Raw genomic sequence first — 19,569 nt, forward strand, 5'->3', positions numbered from 1 at the left:
CCATGGGGAGGCACATCAAATACAGGCAAGTCTAAGCCCTTTCCCCGGCGTCAAGCCTGCACTAGTGGTCCCATCGTGGGTAGTTGGCTCCAAAAAGCCTGCTATGCACCGGGGATGGGTTCTGATTCTACTGCCAAGGGCCTCTGAAGCATATAAAGCTACACAACTGTCTCAACATGCAGAGGGCTTAGTCCAGTCCCATGCAGGCTCCACAGCCATTGATCAAACTTTCATGAGTTCCCACTAATTTGGTTTGTTCGTCTCTGCAGGATCTGCATCTGATACTGATGCACTTGCTCATAGAATCCCTCCTTTCTGTTTCCTACTGGACTCCTGGAGCTCTGTCTGGTGTTTAGCTGTGGATCTCTGCATCTGCCTCCATCAGTCATTGGAGAAAAGTTGTGTGATGACAGTCATGGTATTCACCGATCTGATCACCAGGGCAAGCCAGTTCAGTTCAGGCACCCTCTCCACTGTTTCTAGTAGTCCAAGCTGGGGTCATTCTTGGGGATTGCTGGCAACTTCCCTAGCTTTTTTTAAAGATAGGGTTTCTTAGTGTATCTCTGCATGTCCTGGAACTCACTTTGTAGTCCAGGTTGGCCTCAAACTCAGGGAATTGCTTGCCTCTGCTTTTGAGTTCTGACATTAAAGATGTGCACCACCACCACCATCTGGCTGCATTTCTAGTTCTTAAATGGAGTTTGAAGGCTGGTAAGATGCAGCCTATGATGCAAGCCTGTAGACCTGGGTTTGATTCCTTAAAGGTAGAAGGATAGAACTGTCTCCACAGAGTTGTCCTCTGCCCTCCACATGTGATTGATCACAAGGGCTCTCTCTCTCTCTCTCTCTCTCTCTCTCTCTCTCTCTCTCTCTCTCTCCCTCCCTTTTTCTCTCTATCCATCCATCTATCTCTCTAACTCTCTCTAATTCACCAAGCCACCCACCCACACAAACACACACATTAATTAATTAGATAATCAATTAAATTTAAATTTTTAACTGGATCTACCTTAAAGACTGTTTCAGGTTCTTGGGACAGACTTTGCCCTTATTTTATACAGTTAACACAGAGGATTTTAGGGGCCAGTTTCTCCTTCTGGGGTCACATGTCACTATCAGCATCCCTCAGTCCCAACTCCAGGAGCAATGTCTATATCTTCTTATGACCTCAAACCATCCATGGGGGAGGGACTTGGCCCTTTCTCAGTCACTTGAACTGGTTGGGATTTTGAGCCAGCCCATTCTCTTTGTCTCTGTGACAGCACTGATTCAGGCTCTGTCACCATCTACAGCAGCTCTGCTGGTCAGGACTGTGTGTGAGGGTGTACATATTCTACTTCTGTGCTACACACACAGTAGCCACAGGCCAGGTGTGCTGACTGGACACTGTCAGAGCACAGCTACAGGACTATAAAGAGAGAAGTCACTTGAGTCCTCCCCTCACTCAGGATGAAACTGCTTCTGCTGGTCGCTCTGCTCACAGGTAGGACCCTTGTCCCCTCTGAGTGGCCCCCATCTCCCTTGTCTTCAGTGCAGAGCCCCACCACTGGTCACACCTGAAGTTCTGGTTTGGGGTTCCTGTTGGGTTCTAATAGCCTATGGGTTGGGGTTCCATGTTCACCCATGTCCACAACAGCTGGCACCTTTACCATCTAAGCCTGAACTGAGACGATCCCTTGGAAAAGTCCACTACTTTCACTGACCTGGGCAGAGAATGCCCCTTCTGCCTCTGCCATATTGAACTGGCACTGATTTACCTGGCCCAAAGTTGCACTGGATATTTGAATTTTCTTGTCTTTTAAAAATATATTTATTTTTATTTTAGGTGTATGAGTGTTTGCCTGCATGTGTGTCTCTGAACTGTGGTGAGAAGTGCTTAGAGAGGCCAGAAGATGGGTTTGATCATCCAGAACTGGGGTCATAGACAGTTGTTAGCTGCCATGTGGTGGCTGGAACTGAGCCTGGTTTCCACTCAAATTCAGCAAGTGCTCCTGACTGCAGAGCCATCTCTTCAGCCCTTATTAGTTTTTATGACATTATCATATAGCTCAGGATGTCTTCAACCTCAACACTATAGCCCAGACTTGCCTCAACCACCCGTGTTAAGTTTACATACATGTTTGACTTGCTTCTGCAATTCATTTTCCCTCTATTTTATGGTACAGGGTTTCTCTGTGTAGCTGTGGCTGTCCTGGAACTCACTCTCTTGACAAGGCTGGTGGTGAACTGAGATGTCCACCTGCCTCTGTGTCCAGAGTGCTAGGATTAAAGTCCTGCAACACTATTCCCTGGCAACCTTGAACTTCTGATCTTCTAGCATCTCCCTACAGAGTGCTAAGATTATGTAGTGTGTTTTCCACTGTACCTGGCTTCTCCTGCATTTTTATGCTGACCAAGTATCTCACTGCAGACTGCATCCTGGCTTGTTTACCTACTCTTCAGTGGATGATCAGTTTGTTGTGTCAAATGCTGACAATACAATGGCCTTCTAACCATCAGCATTGTCTACGAGCTGTGCATGGCCATACAACAGATTCCTTCTAATTCTTCCAGTGTAAACAATCAGAATGTGTTGCCTGCTTCTCTGGCTCAAGGTCTCAGCTAGAACTGTGATGAATCCCACTGCTGGCTAAGGCTAGAGTCTCACCTAGGCTTGAGTAGAGGTGGGGCAGATTTCAAACTAAGAGATGGTTGGATTGTTGGGTTATTGAACTAAGAGGTCAGTTGGTCTCTGGCTGCTGACTGGAGAGTGTTCTCAGCTCCTCAACACAGGGACCACAGGGCAGCTCACAGTGTGGCAGCTGTCTGTCCTGACAGTGAGAAATGAGCAGGCAAGCAAGGCAAAAGGCAGTGTCTGTAGAACTCAATCCTGGGGAGTCAGCCCAGCCAAGTACAGTGGTGTTCATTTGTAATCCTACCATTTGGGAGACTGAGGCCAGAGTGTTGCTAGAGTCTGAACTAGCCTGAGTGACAGAGCAACCCCCTGTTTCAAATAGGAAGACATATTTGTGCTCAGGCCTGGCTGTCCTCTCATGTCCTCATGTGTAGCATGACATTTATGAGTGCTCCCAAGGGCTTGCTATCATCCTGTGTTGGGGAAAGCAAACACACACACACACACACACACACACACACACACACACACACACACACACACAGAGAGAGAGAGAGAGAGAGAGAGAGAGAGAAACACACACACACCAAGAACACAGACACACACACACACACACACACACAGAAATACAAACATACACAGAAACACACACACACAGAGACACACAGACAGACAGACAGACAGACAGACAGACAGACACACACACACATCTCTGTTCACTGCTCTCCCAATGCAGCAGCTGATAGGAGTCAAGGAGGAAGTGTCAGGAGTGAGGGTCATGATCTATTGTTCCCAATGATGCAATTATAATTATAGTAATTGATAATTCAGATGTCACCCCACTAGAGGACTGATTCTCAGATGGGGTACCCTGTCAGGCAAGGCTTGTAGGTCACCAACTCTGAAAATGTTGCTTTCATCAGTAATTTCACTTGTGTAAGAACAGCTGTGATATCTCCCCATTTACCATGCATTTTCATGTAATGTGCACTTGTAATCTCGTGATCCCATCTCAATCTTATGGGCACACATATATCCATTTCTTTCATTTGCTGTAGCAGCCTGATCTGAACCCTGAAGAGGACCTTGAGGCTGACCTCAAAAGCTCTTGATAAGGAAGCTAGCAGGTAGGTATCAGACCCCTGGTAAAGCCAAGTGGGATTGATAGAGTGTGCTGTGCTTTTTTTCCAGCAGGTGTTACTGCATCCCGAGTCAGACGTCAAGCTGGGTCGCAGTTTGGCAATCTGTTCAAGTGCACTGTCCCTTTTCATTTTCCCTTCACGCGGAACTACTATCGCTGCTACTGTGACTTTTTCAGCAGGGTCACCCAGGTGGAAAAGAGGTCAGTGATCCATCTGGGGGAGCCTGGCTTGTCTGGGCTGTTGGGGACAGGACACAAGCAGAACATCTCATAAGGCAAGAATAGGAGACATGCATATTCACCATAATCATGTATTTATTTATTTATTATTTATTATTTGTTTGTATTGTTTAAAGACAAGGGTTCTCTGTGTAGCATTAGCAGTCCAAGAACTCTCTGTGGAGACCATGCTGGCCTTGAACCAGAGATCTTCCAACCTTCACCTCCTGAGTGCTGAGATTTAGATGGGCATCAACACCTCCAGCATGTATTTTTACCTCTTGTCATGTAAATAAATCAGTCCAAAAGGACCCTGTACCTTGTGGTCCCTTAAACAGAATGTGTGAAATGCAAATATTGGACAATGCTGGGCTCAGGCACCAGACTAGGGCATGGGCAACCACCACAGCCACCAAGAAAACATCAGTTTTGACTTTAAAATGTCATCGAAACTTTGGAATATATAATTTCACTTTGTTCTTGCCACTTTGTTTAAAAAAGTCATGTTTTTGATACAGGTCTCACTTATATATTCCTGGCTGATCTCAAACTAAGAGATCCATCTGCATCTGCCTCCCAAGTACTGAGAATAAAGGCTGGTACTGACCAAACTCCACTGAAATGGCTTTCAATAAATATATGCTTAATTTCTAATCACAGATTTTTGAACATGAGGAAGACTACTTCTTGAACATTGTATTTAAGTCATTCTCAAATGTTTGAGAAAGACTCCAGTTGAGAACTGACCACCTCCATGTCCATGTCCTCATTCAGCTGCTTCTTCCTTTCTTCAGGTGCTGCCAAACTCGTGACAACTGCCGTGATCAGGTCAAGAAGCTGGAAAACTGCAAGTTCCTCATAGACAACCCCCAGGGGAGCTTCTACTCATATTTGTGCTCTGGAAATGAGGTCATATGCAGTGGTAGGTTTATTCTCCAGGACTTCTGGACTGTGCTTGCCCCATAACAGTGGGCTTTTTAGAGCCTGCTTCAAGGCCAGGTACAGGGAATTACAAGAAAATGCATGAATGAGTCAAGGGGTTAGGAAAAAATCTTATTTATCTGAGGGCTGGACTTTGTATGACTGAGGGGTAAATAATAAGGAAACACACATGCTTTCTGATGATAACTTTCTCTTTACTTCAACTTAGGAAATCCTCTCTCGGGCTGGAGAAGTGGCTCAGTGGTTAAGAGCACTGGCTGCTCTTCCAGAGGTCCTGAGTTCAGTTCTCAGCAAACATATGGTGGCTCACAATCATCTGTAATGGGATCCAATTCCCTCTTCTGGTGTGCATGAAGATAGGTCATTCATGTACATAAAATAAATAAGTATTTAAAATGAAAGGAAAGTAATCCTCTCTCTTAAAATCTCTCTCTGAAATATCTGTCTCCTCACAGTTACATCTCTATATACAGCTCCATTTTCTATACACACTTACACAGCCTTCTCTTCTCTCTGAAAATCTGTCTTGCTCTCTTTCCTGCCTAGCCATTCATCTTCTCTCCTCAGCTCCTTCTACACACACGCAATGACACACTAACACACACACACACAGTGACACACTGACACACACACAGTGACACACTAACACACACACACACACTGACACACTAACACACACACCCTCACTCACGGCTGCTCTTTCCACAGTTCCTTCACACAGCTCTTCCTCCATGGCAACAGCTCCTTCCCCCAGCTCTACACAGCCGTCTCTCTCCTCACCACTGCTGCTGACTCACAGACAAGCTCTGCACAATTATAAGTTACATTTTCAGGCCCTACCCATTCTCACAACACAAGATAAGTCACCTAGTTTCTCTTAGGCTAGTGATGTCACACTGAACCACACATAACTCTAAGTTAGTGAGGGATCCAGACAGTCAACAATTGGCTGAACCTTGAGCTGTCAGGGTCCGTGCAGAAAGAGAATTTGCAAGGAGCTAAGTCTCAATGTAAACAGCCTGGCCATGATTTAGCAATAACAACACCTGGCAATTAGTCTTTGAGTATTTTCTGCAGCGGCAGTTTAGTCTGCTTTGAATTTGTTCTGAAGTTCAAAATTAGTTGTCTATGTAAAAGGCTGTCTTTGTGACTGAGAATTCTATGTCAGCATAAAATATCCTAGTACTGTTTCTATACATCAAAATTATACAGCCTAAACAGAAATTATCTTCCAGAATGTCCACAGTTATAAATGTGCTCAAAGATGGAATATATTGTTGAGATAAACACACAAACAGTGGAAAAACAACCATAGCAGTTCTTAGGGAAGAAATGTAGTGGCACATGAGAGAAATTACTGACAGAAAAAAATGGTTTCCACAACCAGTGACCCCCATGGCCTCTCTGGTGGGACTCCCCATCAGGTGGGTCTGGTGGGTCCATCTGTTAAACACTAGTTGTCACTGCTATTCATTCCCACAGCCCCTGCAGCCCTGTGTGGTGATATATTGTGCATCAAATAAGGCTTGCCTTAGGATCAGAGGACAGAGCCAGCCACTAGATTAAACATAGAGGTCAGACAGTGTTGGCACACACTCTTAATCGTATCACTTGGGAGGCAGAGAATTTCTGTGAGTTCAAAGACACCTTGGATTACATGAGATTGATTCAGTCTAGAAGAGAAACAGAGCCAGGCAGTGGTGGCATACACCTTTAATCCCAGTGCTTGGGAGCCACATGCCTTTAATCCTAGCACTTGAGATCTCATGCCTTTGCTACCATTATTTGGGGAGCACACAACATTATTCCCATCACTAGGAAGGAAGTGGAATGGCTGGGGGGAGAAAGTTATATAAAGCATGAGCAGACAGGGACTAAAGAATTTTTGACCAAGGAAGCTTTTTGGCCGAGGATTCATGGAGATAGGATTTCATCTTCCATTCAACTTGAGGATTTGGTAGTGGTGAGAAGTTTTTCTAGTGTCTTGATCCCTTGTCTCTCTTATCTTTCAGCATTTACCTGAATATCTGGCTCCAGGTTTTTATTATAAGACCATTTAAAATTTGTACAACATCTGGCTTTCAATGTGGGACCCAAACAAAGATTCTGAGATTAAGAGTCTCTTGCTCTAACCATCCGACCATGTAAAATTTGCACAACACCGTGGGCAAGTTTGTAAGGGGCATAGAAGTAACAAGGACAGTCACCATTTACTGGTCATTTCCTTGGTCTCATGTGACCTCACAACAACCTTATCAGGTAGATACTAAAATACAGATGAGGTCACTGATGAGGAAGATGAGGAAGGCAGGGTCACTTGCCCAAGGTCTCCCAGCCCAGAAGTGATGGCATTTGGTTCTGGAAACAGATCTACATCATCCCAAAGCCTCTGTTTAAAAACATTTCAAGATTTTATGTATTTCTGGGGTGGATGCCTGTGTCACAACTCAGGAGTGCAGGTCTGAGAAAAACATGCAGGAGATCTCTCCTTCGACCATGTGACACCTGGCGACAGAACTCAGTTTCAGAATTGGCATCAAGTGCCTTTATTCCATGAGCCATCTTGCCTGCCCAAAGACTCTCCTGTTAGCTGCTGTGTTATACTGATTCCACATTGACTAAACAATTGAGAGCTGAATCATTGACCATAAGCCAGATATTAGACTAAACAACTATGGAGGTCAAGATTTATCCTTCCCATTTTACAGGTGAGGATTCAGAGGGATGGGAATATAGCCCAGTTCCTAGAGTGCTTGCCTAGCATGCACAGAGCCCTGGGTTCCATCTCCAGAACCCATGCATTGAGTGTGGCAGTGCATACCTGTAATCCTAGCACTTGGGTTGTGGAGGCAGGAGGATTGTCTTATATCATATGATTTTACAACTGGTAGTTGGTATTTGTAGTTTTTTGGGTTTTAGGATTAAATATTCGTGTTTATTTATTTTTATGTGTAGGAATGAGTTGGCATACCGTGTCTTCTTCAGTCACTCTCCACCATGTCTTTAGAGCCCGAGTCTCTCACTAAACATAACACTCACCTTTAGACACCCTGACTGACCAAGTTTTGGGAATACATGCTCCTCACTTCCCAATGGAGTTGGAGATGCCCCAACCATACCTTGCTCTTTACATGGTCTCTGGGCATCCTAGGTCAGGCTCTCATGATTGTATGACAACCACTTTACCAACTGTGCCATCTCCCCAGCCACAACAACTAATGTTCTTATTACAAGTGTGTTCCAGCGATTTGGACAACCCATTGGACTTCTGTTTACTTTGTCTCTCAACCCTGAGTCTGCACCAATGGGAGGGTCACCAGTTTCTTTTGGTTATAAATCATAGAGAACAGGGTCATGGTCTCCACTCAACTTCTTACTTGTTTCTCCCCAAAAGAAAACAATGCCTGTGAGGATTTGATCTGCAACTGTGACCGCCAGGCCGCCATCTGCTTCTCCAAGGAGAACAAAGGCATTCAGTGTTAGACTTGTCACCTCAGTTACGGGTATACCATCCCTGCCTGTCTGATTGTGTTCACTACACACTGTGCCCTCTAATAAAGAACGGATTGAAAGAGCTTGACTTTGGTGATTGTATTCTCTGTCTACTAACCATAATTAGATCCTCAGAGAACATCATTCCATCTAGCCCTGGAAACTGAAGGTTAGTGGGAAAGACATTGCCATTAGAGGGGCACCTTGAAGAGTGGGGTGATGAGCCAGGTCATGCCTTCCATCCCAGGACAGTTAGATACAGAGGCAGAAGAAAGAAGATCTCTTGAGTAAAGGACAACTTGGTCTAAAAATCAAGTCCCAGTAAATCCAGAAGTAATACATGAAGAAACTCCTCCTCTAACCACCACAACAGAAGAACTCAGCCTGAGATACATAGGGGTAGGGAGAAACACGAGGGGGAGAGGAGGGGAGAGATGAAGTAGGAATAGTGACAGGAAAAGAGGGAGGGTAGGAGTGGGGATGGAAGGAAAGAGAAGACAGAGAGGTAGGAGGGGAGAGAAGAGAGAGAGAAGCAGTGTTATGGGGGCACTAAAGGAACATCTTGACTAAAAATATTAGACTCAAGTGCTTCTGCTGTGCACTCATTCTAGGAACGGGGATATAGGACACCAGACTGGACTTAGAATAAATGAGCTAAAGACAGGATTACATTCTGGTGACTGTTGAATCTTTAGTGTGCCTAAACACATACCACAGGAATATTGTTCCAGTAAAATACACAGCAACCCAAACTTTTTGAACAAACAAAAGAGAACAGTTCTTATTCTCTACCTTTCAATATCACAGGACCCCATATATAAAGTCAGGTTAATCTTTGGTTCCCTGGTCAACTGGGTCTAGGAATAAGATGTCTCATTGGTTGATTGACAGCTACATGGTTCAAGGTCTCTCCTTTCCTTCAGTGAACAGCTGCCCAGTCCTCTGCCTTTCCACCCCTACCCCCATCCACACTCCAGTCCCAAAGGTCAGGTCTCACCCCTCCCAAGGTCAGGCCTGGTGAGCAACAGGTGTAGCTAGAGCCTCCTGCACAGGCACAGTGACTGGTAGTAGCTGGCAGTGGCTGTCCAGAGTCCTGCTGGGAGGGTAGGGGGATCTTGAGCATGGAGAAAACCAACTCAACTCACCCTCTACATGGTTTTTATCCAGGGAAGAGGTGAGAAGTGGGGAAAAGGAGGTGCTGGGGTGCTGAGTTAGATGGTACACGAGAGATGGCCGAAACAGATGCTTGAGAGCATTGGGCCATCAGACATTAGTTACCATGAGGGCACAGAGAACTGAACCCCAGTACTCAGGAAGAGCAGAAAGTACTCTTTACTTCTGAGCCATCACTACAGCCTCTGTAATTGCTAAACTTTATTGTTAGCTTGACACACCTGGGAAGGGAGAGTCTCAGCTGAAAAATTGCTAGTATTGTATTGACCGGTGGACACATCTCTTGAACATTCACTTTCGTTTCTCTTTCCTCCTTTCTCTTTCTTTTCATTTTTTTTTTGAGACAGGGTTTCTTAGTGTATCTCTGGCTGTCCTGGAACTCACTCTGTAGACCAGGCTGGCCTCGAAATCAAATATTTGGCTGCTTCTGCCTCCCGAGTACTGACATTAAAGCATACACCATCACCACCACCTGCTACATTCACAATTTCCAAATGGAGTTTGTAGCCTAGTAATATGCAGCCTGTGTGGCAAGCCTGTAGACCTATGTGTAGTTCCTAGAATCCATTGAAAGTTAGAAGAAGAGAAATGACTCCACAGAGTTGTCCTCTGACCTCCACATGTGCATACAAGTGATCTCTGTTACTCACTGTCTCTCTCTGTCTCTGTCTCTGTCCCTCTCTCCCACACATTATTTAAACAATTAATTAAAGATTGAATTTGTAACTGGATCTACATCACAGGTTGTGTCAGATTCTTGGGATAGACTGAGCATGTAGTTTAGACAGTAAACATGGAGGATTGTTGAAGCCAGCTACTCCTGCCTGTGACCATACATCATCATCAGCATCCTTCAGACCCACCCTCAGGAGCAATGTCTATAACTCTTCATGACCTCAAACCGTCCACAGGGGAGGGACTTGACACTTTGCCAGTCACTGACTTGAGCTGGTAGGGGTGTTGAGCCAGCCCTTTCTCTTTGCCTCTGGGACAGCACTGATTCAGGCTCTGTCACCATCTACAGCAGCTCTGCAGGTTGGGACTGTGTGTGAGGGTGCACATATTCTACTTCTGTTCTACACACACAGTAGCCACAGGCCAGGTGTGCTGACTGGACACTGTCAGAGCACAGCTACAGGACTCTAAAGAGAAGTCACTGAGTCCTCCTCTCGCTCAGGATGAAACTCTTTCTGCTGTTCACTCTGCTCACAGGTAGGACCCTTGTCCCCTCTGAGTGCCTCCTATCCCCCTTGTATTCAAAGCACCCCACTGGTCATACCTTAAGTTCTGGTTTGGGATTCCCATTGGGGTCTAATAGCCTTTGGGTTACGGACCCCCATGTCTAAAACAGCTGGTCTGAACTCAGATGACCATTTGGAAAGTCCACTACATTCACCTGCCTAAGCAAAGAAAGCCCCTTCTGCCTCTGCCATACTCATCCGGCACCGAAATCCTTGACCCTAAGCTGCCCTAGCAATTTGAGTTTTTTTTTATTTAAAAAAAACCTTTTTTATTCATTTTACATACCAAGCACAGATTCCCCTCTCATCTCTCCTCCTTCTCCCTCACTCCCACCTAAACTCCCCCCAAACTACCGCTTATGCCCTCCTCCAAAAGGGTAAGTTCTCTCATGGGGGGACAGCACAGCCTAGTACATTCAGTTGAGGCAGGATCTAGCCCCTCCCCACTGCCTCAAGGGTGAGCAAGGTGTCTGACCATAGGTAATGAGATCCCAAAAGCCAGCTCATGCACCAGGGATAGATTCTGATCCCACTGCCATGGGCCCCTCAAAAAGACCCAGCTACACAATTGTCTCCTGTATGTAGAGGGTCTAGTCTGGTGCCATGGAGGTTCCACAGCTGACCATCCAATGTTTGTGAGTTCCTATGAGCTTGGTTCATTTGTCTCTGTAGATTTCCCCACATGATCTTGACCCACCTTGCTCATATAATCCCTTGTTCCTCTTTTTGACTGGGGTCCCAGGGCCTGTTCTGGTGCTTGGTTGTGGATCTCATCATCTGCTTCCATCAGTTACTGAATGAAGGCTCTATGATGACAGTTAGGGTATTCACCAATCTGATTACCAGGGTAGGCCAGTTCAGACACCCTCACCATTATTGCTAGAAGTCTAATCTGGGGTCACCCTTGTGGATTCCTGGGTGTGGGTCCTGGCCTTCCCATATGGAGTAAACTGTTGCCTGCTTGCTGACCTTGACCAGATGTCCTCCCTATACTGATTCCCTGCCAGTTTCCTACTTACTGAACACTCACCAGAGGTTCTTTGTTCCTGTATCCTGCATTTGGTGTAAACAGCTTAGATGCAAAAATATAGAACATTTGGTAGCGAACTTCTGCCCTCTGGGGATCCTCCATTGTGCTGTAAGCCTGTATTTAAGGTTTCCTGCCTCTTTCAATAAATGGCATTCAGCATTCTGCTTTGGCGAATTGTTAGTTATTTTGTGGTGCTGTGCTCTTACCCTGTAAGGAAATGTCACGAAACATGACAGAATCCACTAGTAAGAGTTTTATTAAGATAAAAGGGACAGAGAGTGCTCAGGCCTGTGAGAGACATGTGTGTAGAGAAGAAAAAGAAGCCGGGAATATGGCACCAGCTTATGAAGGCTGGGTATGCACAGGTCGACATAACTACTCCATGCATGTGCGTAGATCACATGGCTACGCTGAGCGCCTACATAACCATGCAAAGTCATGGATCCTGGTTACACGAGATGCCTTGACCCAGAAATGACTATCTTGACCTGTAACTGGCTAGGTGGAAGTGTCCAGGTCTGCCAGGCATATGCAAACACTCCCAACCGTGGGGGCATGTTGTGAACCCTTTATCCCTGACTCTTTCCTTTTAAAAAAGAAAAAATATTGTGGTTGACTGGGTATGGAGGCAACATTTCTTTCAAAGACTGCTTCCAGCTGAATAGTGGGTATTGGTTGGCTCTTGGGGGGGGGGGGATGGAAGGATATCTTGTGAAGTCCTGGGATGATGGTGGGGAGGTCCTGGAATGACGTTCTCCTGTCCCCTTGTTCTGCAGCTGTCCATCTGTGCTGTGCCTGGGATCCTTCTGTTTGACAAGATACTGTTGACATAGAAAAGGCTTAGAGAAAAAGAATCATTATTATTTTATTTTGGAGTTGGCATTTATCTGAGGTAGATCTGGCCTGCCCAGATGGAGACATGTGACATTTATCTGAGGTAGATCTGTCCTTAGTACTCTGCTTAATTTTTATCTGAGACAAGCCTTATTAGAGGTAGTTTATTTAAGGCACCTGTTTCCCTTATTAGATTAGCATTTAGGAAACACAGGTGATCAGTTGCTGAGTATTGAACAATGATAGATTGTATTACATTTTTCCTTAACGCCTGGATATTTTTGATGGTCCTTTTTGCCTCTGGCTCTGTGTGGCTCTGGTTGGGAAAGGAAGGGGTGATACCTTATTCCTCTGGAATTGGTGACAAGGCAGTGGATCCTGATGTCCTCTGGAGCTTGAGAGTAAGAGGCCCTGTTTGTTTCAATGTATATGAAGAGAGATTCTTCTGGGATGGAGGTGAGATAAAAGGTTTTAGGTGAGACAGGTGGATCCAGTGAGGAAAGCCCTCGAGTTTAGCAGCTGTAGGAGTCACAAGAATTACCTTGAAAGGTCCTTGCCACTTAGGGGGAAGGGGTGAAGGGCACTGGCCTGGAGGAAAGAGAAGAACTTAATCCCCGATGTGGATTGGAGGTGGACAATTATTGTCACACGGCTGAGGCAGTGAGCAGTCCGCATAGCTCCATAGAATAGACCTTAGGTGACATAAAAGAGGAGTTAACAGGCTATCTGGAACAGGTGGATGGTTGGATAAAAGACCTGGTGTTAGAACTGGCCTTCCATACATTAGTTCAAATGGAGAGATTGAAAGAGGCTTTTTAGGAAGATCCCTGAGCCTGAGAAGAACTAGAGGCAATAATCTTACCCAGTCGAGATGAAGTTCCTGTGACATCTTAATAAGAATGGTTTTTAGCCGGGCGTTGGTGGCGCACGCCTTTAATCCCAGCACTCGGGAGGCAGAGCCAGGTGGATCTCTGTGAGTTCGAGGCCAGCCTGGGCTACCAAGTGAGCTCCAGGAAAGGCGCAAAGCTACACAGAGAAACCCTGTCTCGAAAACCGCCCCCCCAAAAAAAGAATGGTTTTTAACGACCTGTTGGTAAGCTCCACCTTTCCTGAGGATTGAGGACGGTATGGGATATGAAAATGCCAAGGAATGTTAAGAGTCTTAGCTAGTGTCTGAGAAATCTGGGAGGTGAACTCTGGGCTATTGTCAGACTGAAGAGAAGCAGGAACTCTAAACCAAGGAATAATTTCTTGGAGAAGGAGGTCTGCAACTGTCTGAGCCCGCTTATTAAAAACCGGATATGCCTCAACCCAATTTGAAAATGAGTCCACCATCATGAGGAGATATTTAATTTTCCTGACATTGGGCATATGGGTAAAATCGAGCTGCCAGTCAGTCCCTGGAAGGGAACCTCTAGCTTGGTGGGTGGGAATAGGCTGACTCCTGTACTTGGTATTGGGATCTGTTTTTTGGCAGATCTCACAAGAGGCAGTAATAGTTCTTAAGAACTGTAAGTCCTCAGAGGTGGGCTGCAGGTGAGCTTTTACAAATTGAGACAGAGCAAGATTATTAGGATAAAAGAGTTGGTATAGATAGGAAAGAATGTGCCTAGTGTCAGGAGTTCCCTGTGAGGGTGTAGGCTGTACTGTATGGATTCCCTGTGGTGGGTGAGGTAAGACTTGGCCCCACTAAGAATATGTGTGTGAGAGGGATGCCTCTGAAAATGCAATTGAGTGGTGGTGTCTGGTGAGGTAGGTAAGGCTGTCCCCCAAACCCGATGATAGGGAGACGAGCAGGAGAGGTGGGCCCCCAAAACTCTCTCAGGACAGAGTAGGTAGCTCCGGTGTCCAAAAGGAACAAGATGGGGTGCCCATTTACTTTTATTATTACCCTAGGTTCCCTGTGTGAGATGGGAGTGGCCAGGGCAGAAACTGGGCAGCATTAGTCCTCACTGTAGGCCAAGCCTAGAAAGTCAGCTGGAGGGTCGTGATCGTCTTCGTCTGGCATTCCTATGTCGCTTGGGACATTAGGACAGTCAGCTGACTAGTGACCTTTTTGGCAACACTTTGGACAAGGCTTTGTTGGTGCCCTTCATGGGCCGGTGGTGCAAGCCTGGGCCCAATGGCCTTCTTTCCTGCACTTGAAACAGGGACCAGACGGCTTTTGGGGAGCCGGTCAGATGGTGCTTGCCAGTATCTGGCAGTTCCTTTTCTGGTTTTTTTTTTTTTTTTTTTTTTTTTTTTTTTATCTCTCCCATGGTACACCTTAAATGCTATCGCCTTCACATCTGCCTGTGGAGTCAGAGGGCCGTTCTCCAAACGTTTAAGTTTATCCCTAGTGTCAGGGAAGCTCTGTGAGACAAAGTGGGTCATTAGCAGCTGCCTGCCCTCAAGGTTCTCTGGGTCTAAGCTAGTGAACTGAAGTATAGCCTTGGTGAACCGCCACTCTGAGAAGTGAGATGGATTTTCGTCCTTATCCTGAATTATCGTTTTTTTAGTTTTTTTATAGTTTACTGGTTTTAGGGCAGCTTTATGGAGACCTGTCAGGAGACAGGTAATTAACCTATCTCTGGCTAGACAGCCACCCTGGGTGTTATAGTCCCAGTGTGGTTCTTGGTCAGGAACCGCCTCAGCTCCTGAGGGTGTGTGAAAGGTTAGTCTGATGAATTTCATCTGCAAGGGTCCTAGCCTGTTCCCATACCTGCCTGCGCTCCTCAGGAAGTAAGTTATTAGAAAGTATCATGTATATATCATAAAAGGTGAGACTATAAGATTGAGTTATATATTGAAACTGTTTAATAAAGAAAACAGAAGTATAAGAACCCAGTTTACTTTCTATCTGAGAGAGTTCTGTGAGAGAGAATAGAATATGAACCTTAATCAGAGGTTGTTAGCAAGATCTAGAGTCAGAGATTCTGGAGTCAGAGAATCCTCCAGTCTAGGCATAGCTAGAAGTATATGAGCAGGAGAGAAGTAATCTAGAAAAGACTGTTTAACATTGAGAAAGAAGAAAGCAACTCTTTCCATTTGCCTGAACGCTGACAGAAATTAGAGAACTCCTGTAAAATATTGGGATTTGTGGAGCTGCTCAGCAGCCATTTTTTGTTGTTTTGTAAAGTATATTTGGGCCATTTTTTAGTACAGAGATGGGTCATCTTAGGAATCTTTATGTAAGGCATTAAGCTGAGAGGTTTTAAAGCTTCAAGTAGACAACCTAATGGAGAGGAAGGACTAACAAGGTTGGAAGCCTTGTCTCTTGTCTCTTATTTTTTAATCCACAACTCCTCGCTTGGACATGGTGAATGGGTGGTGGTAGTGTGGGCGTTACCGCAACAAATGGAGGTTCCTACTGAGATCCAAGAAAGAAGGGAAAAGCTGATGGACACCCTTGAAAGTCTGGCCAGTAATTTAAAGAAAAAAAGAAAAGGTAAGGGTGAATTGTCATGGGTGCAAATAGGGTACCACCGCAGTTAAGAAAGGGCAAGACAGCTAAAGATTTTAAATAAAAAAGGAAATCTTCCCAATAGAGAAGAAGGAAGGAAAGGAAATTTCCCATTAGAAAAGGGAAAAAAATTTTAATCAAGAAAAACGGATTTTCCCAGTAAAAAGGGGAGAAATTTTGAAACTAGCCTAAAGATTGGGCCCCTGTAGAGAAAGGATGAACAAGAGAGAGAAGCCTCTTCCCAGTGGTAATGGAGGAAGAAAAGACTTTTTTCAATTTTAGAATTTTCAGGATGGCTAAAACTCGGGGCTCTCTCGGCAGCATCTGAATTACAAAGAGTCGGCAGGTGGGACTGCTACTGGCTGAACAGCAAGCAAGCCTAGAGATTAAAGTTTTGCTCTCTGTTTGCTTATTTTGGTTCAAATGTTTTTTTATTTTTCCCTCAGAGTGGGAATACTTCAATATTTAGGATCCCTTCGTGGGAAATGTTTTTCTGTTTTTCCCTTATGGTGGAAATAACTCATTATTAGGTAATCTCTTCATGGGAGTAGGAAGTTTAAACATGAGTTTGTGTGTGTGTGTGTGGGGCGCACATGCACCGCAGCAGCAGTGGTGGCAAAGGCGTGCACCGAGATAGCCCAGAGCAGTGGGCAGACAGGTACATGCCGGTGGGAGGCAGAGCTGTGATGGGGCGCGGCCTGTAGCCCGAGCACTGGGCAGAGCCAAAGCTAAGCTGCAGCCTCACCTCGCTCCAAGCAAGCAGAGGCCCAGGAAGGGACTAGAACTAAAAGTTTAAATGGGCTTAAACTTCTGGTGAAAAATGGTTTTGGTCAGGACATGGAATGCTAAGTCAATGTTGTTTGAATAAAGGATGTTCTGTTCTTTTGATTGTCTTAATAAATGTTTTGATGAATGTTTGATTCTCATGGTAGATAAACTAAAGAAACAGGATTCATAATTTTGAACTATATATTAGGTGTGCTCTTGTCTGTTGATCATTACTGAAAATTTGGTTCTGCTCTTTAAGTTGCTTTCTAGAAATTCTTGGAAATTCAATAGAAATATTACACCTGAAAAGGATTGGGTTGTTAGCTTATTAAATAAAGTTGCTAAGATAAACCCATAATAAATAATCTCTTACTGATAAACAGGATACAAAATTATTTTTCCAGTAAATAAAATACAGGTAAATTGTTGGTCCACATTGTTAATAATTGGCTATTTGCATTAATGTGTTATTTGAAATCTATAAAAAGGATCCTCTTTTTAAGATTTTATAAAAATATTCTAGAAGAGTATTACATAAAGTTACCTCTTCAAATCCTATAGAGATTGTATTTAATGCTTTTATAATTGGCATATGTAAAAAGGACCATGGAAATAGAAGCTGGTGATAGAATTTCTCAATTATTATTGCTTTCATATTTTAAATGCAAAATGGTGCCTATATGTAGAACTAGAGGCTTCGGAGGTAAGGAGAAAAGGTGTTTTGACAAATAATTATCAATGATAAGCAGCCTAAATTAGAAATAAAATTATATGGGATTAAGATTGAAAGGTTATTGGATTCTGGTGCTGGATATATCTATAATTTTACAAGAATCCTGAGATCCCAATTGGCCCCTTAAAAATTCCACCTCTAACCTACAAGGTATTAACAGCTCAGATGCCATTACAGAGCAGGCTACTCTTAAATTGGAAGGATAAGGAAGGTCATGCAGGAATTTTCATTCCTTTGTACTACCTGACATTCCAGAACTTGTGGGGACAGGATGTGTTAGATGGTATGGGAGCAGTGCTTACTACACAGCCTGTACAACAAATGCTGAAGAGTCAGGGCTTCTGCCTGGGCAGAGGCTTAGGGAAAATGTTGCAAGGAGACCCACTCCCTGTGGCAGACAAAAGCTGTGTCCCTAGATGTCCTGGGGATACTAGAGGATTAGGTCTTTTCCATAAGGGTCACTGCACAGCAGCCTTCAATAATACAACTGATAAAAATCACTTGGAAAAATGATGACCCTGTATGGGTAGAACAATGGCCCCTTACTAAAGAAAAGTTGGAGGCTGCGAACACATTAGTTAAGGAACAGTTAGATGCTAGACATATCATTCCTTCCACTTCATGGAACTCACCTATATTTGTTATTAAAAAGAAGTCAGGAAAATGGAGGCTATTACAAGATCTTAAAGCCATAAATAAAACCATGCTTCTCATGGGAACAACACAGCCTGGCTTGCCTGCCCCTGTGGCATTTCCTAAATATTGGCATTTAATTGTGATTGACTTATATTTTATGGCTGCTAAAGATAAAAACTTGTTTTTGATGCCTTTTCTAAATTACAAGAGGTTCTTAGCCTGGCTAATTTATAGATAGCCCCAGAAAAGGTACAGGTATCTTTTCCCTATCATTATTTAAGTCATGAATATTTTGTTTTACTCATTCACTGACTGGAGTGTTTTGGCAAACAGGTCCTATTCTATGGGTACATTCCCCAGCTTCTCCAGCAAAAATCATTACTCCTTATCCACAGGCTGTTGCTCAGATTATATTTAAGGGAATCAAGATCAGTGTTCAAACTTTTGGTAAGGAGCCAGATATTGTGGTGACCCAATATACCCAGTCTCAAATACCATGGTTGCAAGCTAATGATAATGATTGGACCATATTGACATGTTCCATGCAGGGTCAGTTTGATACTCACTACCCCTCCAATGATGTGTGTCATTTTTTTAAAAAATTGCATCCTGTTATATTTCCCAAGATAGTACAGATGACTCCTATTCCTCAGGCCCATGTGGTATTTACTGATGGAACTTCACATGGTTTTGCTGTGGTGGTTTCTGGTAACATAGTGAAAGAATGAAAGTCCAGGGCACTTCTGCCCAGATGGCAGAGGTACAGGCACTGTTGCTTGCTTTGTAGATGTTTTCTGATGAGAGTGTAAATATTTATACTGATAGCCAATATTTGGCACACCATTATGCCTTTGGAGACAGCAGCCTACATACCATCTATTTCTCCCATTTATGAATATTTATTGCAAGTGCAAGGACTCATATGGTCCTGCTCACATAACCTTTATGTGAGCCATATTAAAGCTCATGCCCAATTGCCTGGACCTCCAAGTGAAGGTAATCAGAGGGCTGATGCCATTACTTGTATGGCTGTCACATTAATTTGTTCTGCCTTTAAAAAGGCTACTCAGTTACATCAATGTTATCATTTTAATGCTGGATCTCTTCGTCATCACACCCAAATAACCCAGGTACAAGCTATCCAGACAGTTAAATCATGTCCTATTTGTGTTGGATTTTTACCTGTTCCTCATTTGGGAGTTAATCCCCAAGGACTTTTACCTAATCATGTGTGGCAGATGGACGTCACACACGTGCCTTCCTTTGGAAAATTACAACATGTCCATGTATCTATTGATATATAT

General features: G+C 44.2%; 2 protein-coding genes across 2 annotated transcripts in view; both read left to right on the forward strand.

The window, feature by feature from the left end:
- Positions 1–19,569, forward strand: part of LOC143270612 (phospholipase A2-like) — a 326,364-nt gene that overhangs the window by 216,586 nt on the left and 90,209 nt on the right. The window lies entirely within an intron of this gene.
- LOC143270616 (phospholipase A2-like) lies at positions 1,334–5,331 on the forward strand. The gene is made up of 3 exons (XM_076561222.1): positions 1,334–1,483; positions 3,806–3,956; positions 4,769–5,331. The coding sequence occupies exons 1-3, from the start codon at positions 1,450–1,452 to the stop codon at positions 4,938–4,940; spliced, it is 357 nt and encodes a 118-aa protein (XP_076417337.1). The 5' UTR covers positions 1,334–1,449; the 3' UTR covers positions 4,941–5,331.

The sequence above is a fragment of the Peromyscus maniculatus genome, chromosome 23 (assembly GCF_049852395.1).
Source record: "Peromyscus maniculatus bairdii isolate BWxNUB_F1_BW_parent chromosome 23, HU_Pman_BW_mat_3.1, whole genome shotgun sequence".
Lineage (NCBI taxonomy): Eukaryota > Metazoa > Chordata > Mammalia > Rodentia > Cricetidae > Peromyscus > Peromyscus maniculatus.